The sequence below is a fragment of the Paroedura picta genome, chromosome 10 (assembly GCF_049243985.1).
Source record: "Paroedura picta isolate Pp20150507F chromosome 10, Ppicta_v3.0, whole genome shotgun sequence".
In the NCBI taxonomy this organism is placed as follows: Eukaryota; Metazoa; Chordata; class Lepidosauria; order Squamata; family Gekkonidae; genus Paroedura; species Paroedura picta.
Window position 1 is genome coordinate 15,190,016 of NC_135378.1, and position 7,771 is coordinate 15,197,786.

General features: G+C 52.2%; 1 protein-coding gene across 4 annotated transcripts; it reads right to left on the reverse strand.

Annotated features, from left to right (window-relative positions):
* Positions 1–841: 841 nt before the first annotated feature.
* On the reverse strand, positions 842–7,474 carry ZNHIT3 (zinc finger HIT-type containing 3). 4 transcript variants are annotated; one of them, XM_077301485.1, is made up of 5 exons: positions 7,319–7,474; positions 6,069–6,100; positions 4,723–4,815; positions 3,575–3,655; positions 842–1,542 (listed from the first exon to the last, which is right to left on the reverse strand). In XM_077301485.1, the coding sequence occupies exons 1-5, from the start codon at positions 7,402–7,404 to the stop codon at positions 1,352–1,354; spliced, it is 483 nt and encodes a 160-aa protein (XP_077157600.1). In that variant the 5' UTR covers positions 7,405–7,474; the 3' UTR covers positions 842–1,351. The 4 variants fall into 4 exon arrangements, with proteins under 4 accessions (XP_077157600.1, XP_077157599.1, XP_077157602.1 ...); XM_077301484.1 differs by having other exon boundaries at positions 4,723–4,818; XM_077301487.1 differs by having other exon boundaries at positions 7,349–7,441.
* Between the last annotated feature and the right edge of the window lie 297 nt (positions 7,475–7,771).

Here is a 7,771-nt window from a genome sequence, read left to right on the forward strand (position 1 = left end):
AGAAGAATGTGAATTCCTACTGTTATGATGGTCAGTTCATGGTCTGACAAAGAGTGCTCACGCCTTGAAGAAATCTTGTTTGGTCTTAAAGGTGCCCCTGGACTCTGATTTTATTGTGCTACTTCAGACCAACACGGCTACTCATTTGATACCTTCACAGAAGAGCAATACTTCAGGCTCAAATAAATTGATCCCTGAGCATTAGGAAATGATAGCAAATCATGTTATTACTGTATTTCAGTCACCCTGCACAGTCATAAGAATGTCAGATAATACCATTGCCAGGACTTTGGAGTACAGAAGGCAGTTAATATCCCAAGCGTATTTCACATTTTTATATAGCCGCCTTCCCTTCTGAACTGCAAGATTTCTTCATTTATTGAAACAGAACTGATGATGGAAATCAGAAGCAGCAATTCAGAAATCAGTGTGTATGTACACATGCACATACACTCTTCGGCAAGATTCCTAGCAAAGTCTCACAAGCATGCCACAATAGTGACTCACATCCTTTTTCGTTCTGAGCTTTAGCACTAGGGTATACTGCCTCTGAACATGGAGGCCCCATTTAGCTCATGTGCTTCTGTAATAATTCACTTTGTGAATTTCTTTGTTAAAAGCTAGAAGCACTCACCACATATGGTAACAGTGAATTCCAGAAGCTCATTACAGACTCCAAGAATGCCTTTATGGATGTTTGGAATCTTTCACAAATATGTGTAATTGGATGGCCCCGAATACCTGTACTGTGAATGAGGAGACCGCATCGTCTCCACCTTATTCAGTTTGAGAAGTATTCCATGTTCCCTTAGAATTAAAATAGTAAAACTGCAAAGCCCAATTTGCTTTTGCTTCTTCTTTATTTATTTACTATTTATTACACTTATATTATTTATTACATTTATATACCTGGGAACCAAATATGGAAGAGTAAGGATATCAGCCTTAATACAAAATGCCGGCCAGTTAATGCCATTGTCTTCCCCATAACAACCTATGGATGTGAAAGGTGGACCCTGAAGAAGGGAGACAGGAGAAGAATAGATGCTTTCCAATTATGGTGTTGGAGGTGAATGCTGCGGATACCATAGAGAGCTAAAGCTACCACATGTTGCCAAATCTAGCACTTCTTGGATACCATTTCCAAGACTGCTAAACCTGGGAGGTGGATTTTGGAGCACAAAAGAAAAACGGGTTCCGGTATGGAAACACTCCTATCCCCAAATCCAGCAGTGCATTCTTCTCTGAAAGGACAGGACTGCGAATCCAGCAGCTAGCAATGCGGGGAGCCATTCTGTGGTCGTACACACCACAAGCTGCCTCCCCTCCTCTCTCTGCCTCCCTCTCCACTTCATTCCGGAAGCTCAGTCTCCTTCTCAGGGGGCTCCACGATCTGCAGGCAGCAGTCAGCAAACTCCACAAACAGGGGCTCTTGCATGTACTTCCTCATGAGGGCGCTCTTGTTCGTGGCCTGGTCAATGGTTAGAAGCAGCTGCCGGAGGTGAGGGTTGAAGAGAAGGCCTCGGAGTTCTTCTGAGTCCTCTGTAAGGAAAGGAGAAAGATGCGAGTTCAGATCTCGAGGCTGAGATAGCTTTTAGGGCTGACCGACCCTTGGCTCAGACTGACAGTGCTTTCTGTGTCTTTTAATACCCAGATCAAGTTAAATGTCTTTATATCTTTGCAGAGTTTGGCTGCTGGACACTGCTTCATTCAGCTCTACCAGAACTCAAATGCTTAAATGTTGGAACATCATCGGGACTTTTTCGAGGACAAGCTGCACAATTTCAAACTAGTCTGGGTTGAGCCACTGCCTTTAGTTTTTGCTGGGCTCTAAGAAACTTTGGGCTGCGTGATTGCTTACAGCAACAAGAACACAATATTTATTAGCAGAATACAAGACTGCAACCTCTGAGGGTATCCAGAGGTGCCTTGCAAAGTGGGCAGGGGGTATCTATCTGGAACCAAAAAAAGCCCTGGTTCTGTCTCTGCTGCAGTTGTCATTCCTTGAAAGTGCAGGCTGCACGCTTCCCCTTATAACTCTGCAAGAAAAGAGGTCCTTTTGTCAAAGATGCTCAGGATTCAACCTGGGACCCTTCACTGTACTGCCGAGCCAGAATTGTGTCCCCTGCCCACAATCAGTTCTCTCGTTCTTAAGAACAGAACTGTGTATTTCTATCAATGCATATTCCTGATAAAGCTTGAAGTGGGGGCTTTGCAGGGAAGACTCAAAATGTGTCCAGGGGCAGTGCAGTGGCTTTCAACCGTGCTTCCCACCGCTTTGCTCAGCTTGAAATTTTTCTTCCAGCTCAGTGGTGAACTGGGGGCAAGCTTAGTTAGGAAACATCTGACCTGCGGGGACATAACCTATTGCAGGTGGAAGAGATAAAGCTGCCTGCCCTCCTGCCACAAATGCAAGCCCAGGATGCAAGCAACTGGTTTGCTAACACATAATACATCCCTCAGAGAAGTGGAAAATTGCTAAGCCGGCCCTGTACCCCTGACCCTGACTAGCAGCAGGCCTCCGCAGCCTTTGGTTGTCATGAGGCACAGTTGCCACTGGGGAAACGCTGCATTCAGCTCTCTTGCCCACAACCCTGCTGGGGAACTCCCCGGCCTCAGAATGAGAGGGGAGGGAAGTTAGCACACCCGAGCCTTCCTCCTCTCTGCCAGACAACCTCCTCCTCCATGCAGCCCGGCTTGCTGGCTCCTACCCCTTGGCTTGCTCTCAGGTGTTCCCTTTCAGTCCTCCCCTTCCTGTCTCCCGTTGCCTGTGCCTTCCCACTGGGCCTCCTCCCCCCATTCCCCCCTCCCAGTGTCTCCACTGGTCAGCTGTAGGCATCTTCCTCCTCGAAGGTCAAGCCCGAAGGAGCCGGGCAGCTTCCCCACGCTGCTGCCTCGCCCGGCTAACTGGTCTGCTTCCTCTCACAGAATCAGCCATGGAGTCTGGCTCCACCAGCTCCAAGGGATGGCCGGCCTTCTCTCTCCTGGGCTAGCCTGGCTGCTCATTGTGGCCCGCAAGCTGGGAGTGGGTGCAGCTCCTTGGGAGGGTTCTCACTGTAGGCTTCCCCAGCCACGGCAAAGACTGTAGGGCTCTTCCCCATAATGCTGCCACCCTCCCGTTTCCCGGGGCCATGGCCATACTTGGCTGTGCTTGGCTCTAAGTTGTTACGGCCGCTGCTGGAAAGACTCCCAGGGCCGTGGATACGCCCTCCTATACCTGGCCCACAGCTGAGTCTCCCGTCTCCTCCCATGGGCTGGGTAAGGTGGATTTGTGGGGGAGAAGTCCAGGTGTCAAGGTAGGGGGCTGGAGCCAGCCTGAGTCCACCACACCACTTGGGGGGGGGGGATTCCTGACCCTGGACAGGTTTTAGCCAACACTGTCGGATGGCCAAATTAAAATACCTTTTCTTTTTTAGTTGTTGCCTAATGATAAAATGAACAAACATTAAGGAAGGAAAATTTGTCAGTACAACATTTTGGACTGTTTGCCCGCTGAAAACGGGGGCATGAATTCACAATACAATTTGTTTGGACTGACAGCAAAAATGACAGGGTTTTCAGCCCAAAAGCTTACTTAGATGCTGGAGAGTCTGCAGGGGGACCTTATCTTCCTCCTCCTCTTCCGTCAAAGTGTCACCCACTGACCGAGGACTCGCTGTAGAAAAGCAGAAACAGCCGTTAAAATGAGGATGCGGGGGAAGGGTTAGCAAAGACACCAGAGGCCTGAACAGACCTCACAGCCGCCCCAATTTGAATCCCCTCTCTCCTGAAGGTCATCCCAGTCTAAGCCTCTCCCACCTCACAGGGCTGTTGTGAGGGCAAATGGGGGAGGAGAACCATGGGAAGTGGTTAGATCCATTGAGGAAATATAGGTGCAAACCTCAACCCATAGCAAAGCACATCAGGGCTGTGATCCTTAAACCTCACATGGCTTTTGAAAAAAAAGGCTTACAAATCTGACCCACAGAGTGACCAGATCTATTATTAGATACTGATTGTTACTGTTCGTAAGAACGGGCTTTGAAAGCCCCACCCCCGGCGGCAAGCTCACCCAGCGCCCCAGGGGGGCCATTCCCGGCCCTGTCCACCCCCACAGAGGCTGTGGCTGGCCCGGGGCACGCGGAGCACACACACCACCTCCGCAGGCCCAGGGAAGCCATCCCCGGCACCCTCCCCCCCACGGAGCCTGCAGCTTACCGGATTGTGGCTGACACTCCCTGGGGGGGGGGGGCAGTGGCTAGAACTCCTGTGTTGCCATGGCCTGTCCGGGTGATGGCCCAATCAGAAGGCGCTTCACGCCTTCCAATTGGGCCCTCACCCGGACCGGCCCCGCCCACTCTCTGCCCACAACAGCCTTAGCAAGGTATGATACCGCTCATCAAGCGGTTAAAGATTATTGTTATTATACAGTTACAATGTATATTCCTGTTTTACGGGAGGGTGGTATAGAAATATCATAAATAAAACCAACAAAATTAATTACATCCCTCTTTTCTGCCTTGCAGATCCAAGGCAGCTTACCACATTGTTCTTCCCACCACTGTATCTTCACAACCACCCTGTGAGGTAGGTTAAGCTGATCTGCTATAATGGGCCAACAGCTACCCAATGAACTTCCATGGCACAGGGGGGGAGTCATATCCAGATTTCCCAAACCTCCATGGGGAAGGAGGTGGGGAAAAGGTTTCCTTAACACAAGCAGGATCAAAAAGGTGTAAATACCTTCTGTGTTGAATAATTTATCCCTCTGAACACCCGTCAAAAATTCTGTACTTGCAGGCCGTGGAGCTCGGTCTACTTTTGGGACGCATTGCTCTGCTCGAAAGACAAACAGCTCTGAATCAGGAATATGCAGGTTTCATCAAGCATGTGGGGACTAGAGGTGTGCATTCAGACTCACCAGAGCCCAAAAGATGGTACAAAAATACATTATTGGTATACGGGAGTATACTTCAACTTCCCAAAAGTATCTGGGCTTTCTTTGAGAAACCAAAAAAGAATTCTAAAAAATTCCAGATATACCTGGGAATCACAGGTAGATCCAAAAACAGCAGAGAGGCAGGAACAGCTTGCTCATGCTATTCAATGGTTTGTCGAGCAGACCCTTTAAAGTTTAAAGGGACTGCAGAAGTCAGCCTGAGGATCAGCTGTGCAAGAGTGAGCAGATCGCTCTTGCCAGCTCAATTTGGGGCTAGCTTCTCGTGTTGCCCAGTTTAAACCCGGCTGGAGGAAAAGAAGCCATAGAAGCTGTCTGACATGGGGGGGGGGGGGGGGGCGATCCGCTAACCACGGAGCAAGTGATCCTCCCCAGGCACTTTGACCATGGCTCAGTGGCAGAGCATCTGCTTGACATGCAGAAGGTCCCATGTTCAATCCTCGGTATCTCCAGTTAGACGATCTGGCAGGAGCTGATGGGGAAGACCATGGAGAGCAGCTGCCAGCCGGTATAGACGAGACTGACCTAGAAGAACCCCAAGGGTATGACGACGTGTTTCATAAAAGAGTGGACGGGTGTGTTTCACTGGCTTGTAAATGGGGTGATGGGGCACAAAAAAAAGCTATATACCCAATTAAAAAATCCAATAAATAAGTAAAGTTGAAAATGAGTCACGAAGAAAGTCGTGCGAGAAATGTTTTCATAAATAAATACAATTAAATACTATAATTCAATCAACAATCCAAATATAGCCTACACTAATGCATGAACAACATTGAGTTAGAAAACAACACCACATCTTTGACTGTGGCATTTTCAGGAGCATTACCTCCATGGAAAATAATTTCTGCATAAAGCTTTGAAACAGTCTGAAAATCGTTAACTCTCACTCTTATTCCCCCCCCCCAATCACGTCTGTCAATTCAAATTTTTGTCGCTGTTGAGATGTCAAATTAATACGTGGCATCTTTCAGGCTTATTAAGCGTCAGTCGCGAAAATATGCCACATTGCGTCACACTCTGTTCAGGACACCAAATAATCTGCTGGAAAATCCCCCTGTCCTAATTGTCCTCGAAAGCTTCCCCAAAGACTAGGAAACGAGGGAGGCAAAGAAAAAAAAAAACAGCCTACCTTTGTGCTTCTTGTAGCAAGGCACCGAACAACTGCAACAGAAGAACGGATTTAAAATGTAAAATGAGTCCCCACGATGCAGCCACCACAGCACCAGTCCAGCATCATGCGCTCCCCCCCCCCCCCCTGGAAGCTTTGCAGGAGGACCAGAAACAGACACAGCAGAGGGTGCCTGGAACCTCTCCCAACTGCCTGCCTGCCCCAGGGGTGGCTAAACCAGGGGTAATCAAACTGCGGCCCTCCAGATGTCCATGGACTACAATTCCCAGGAGCCCCTGCCAGCGAATGCTGGCAGGGGCTCCTGGGAATTGTAGTCCATGGCCATCTGGAGGGCCGCAGTTTGACTACCCCTGGGCTGAACTGTGGCTCTCCAGAAGTCCATAGACTACAATTCCCATGATCCCCTGCCTGCATTAGTCCATGGACCTCTGGAGAGCCAGTTTGGCCACCCCTAGAAAACAACTGTGATCTCTTGTAAAAAGCCCCTCCTCATGCCTCGCCCCACCTCCCACCCCAAGCACATCCATGGGCTAGTCTGTGCAACAGGATGGGTGCCAACTTTGGGTCGGGAAAGGCCTGGAGCTTTGGGGAAGGCGCTCCGCAGGGCCAGGGATGCTCTTTGGGCCTGGCCTCCGGGGTGACAAATCCTGGCAGGCTGGAGATGAGCGATCGTGGCATCAGTGCCGGGCCCCGGCTGGAGGTTGGCAACCCTGGGCAGCCTTGGGGGTTCTGGACGCGAGACCAAGGCGCCATCCGTGACCAGCCAGCCTGCGCGTCACCTCCCCGGGGCATTCTGGGAGCCGTAGTTCTGATCCCGCCCATTCAACGTTCTCTCCCAGCCCCACTCGCCCGCTCGGCAGACTACAACCCCCAGGAGGCCCGAGGCCGGCTTGAGCCACAGCGCCCCTTTGCACACCCCTGACGCCCGTGCAGGACGAGCGTGCCTCTGAGCCTATGCAGAGGGCCTTCTGACCCTGAGAAGCCCCTCACCCCCCAGGCCCCGAGGCAGCCCGGACCCAAGAAGCGCACGGCACGAGGGCGCCTCTGCGTTCCCTGCGAGGGTTGCCAGCTCTGGGTTGGGCCATGCCGGGAGACTCTGGAGGGGTGGGGCAGAAGGCGAACCCGTCTCTGCCGCCAGGAGATGAGCTGTAAAGCGGGGGTCCCCCCGGAGGCTGGCATCCCCGCCCGCTCACCCACCCGCGAGTGCCTCTGAGCCTGTGCAGAGTCCCCTCCCATCCCCAGCGACTTACTAGCTGGCCCTGCAGCTGGGGCAGCGGTACCTGGCCGTTCTGGCCTCCCCCTCCGCGCACACGCTGCACCTCCGTGGCCCCGGCATGGCTCTGCACCCGCTCCACGTGGGCTCCCTCCAGGCGCGGTCCCGCCTTTGCCCCGCCTCTGCCCCGTCCGTCGGGAGCGCGCCTGGCTCCGGAATCAGGCCCCCGGGGCGCCCCCGTACGGCCCCAGCGGGTGATGCAGGAAGGGCTGCCGAAGCCGCCGCGAGGAGCACGTGCCTTGCCAGCCCCCCCCCGACCGCCCAAGACCCCGGTGGGGAGGGGGCGGCCCTGAGAGCAACGCAGCAGCCTCTCCCCGGGGAATCCACTTGCTTGCCCTCCAAGGCCCTGCCCCAGGGGATCCAGCCCTCCCTCGGAAGACCTGGCCCTGGGTCTTCCCCTGTCTTAAGAAGACTGGAAATGGGGGCTTAA

Bases quoted from the DNA above. Each gene is read 5' to 3' on its own strand.
- ZNHIT3 (XM_077301484.1), bottom strand. From the start codon at position 7,404: ATGCCGGGGCCACGGAGGTGCAGCGTGTGCGCGGAGGGGGAGGCCAGA. The intron at 6,101-7,318 runs GTAAGTCGCTGG...CTTCTGTTGCAG, and splicing joins CCCAGCTGCAGGGCCAGCTA to TTGTTCGGTGCCTTGCTACA. The intron at 1,543-3,574 runs GTAAGCTTTTGG...CTTTCCTTACAG, and splicing joins GCAGACTCTCCAGCATCTAA to AGGACTCAGAAGAACTCCGA.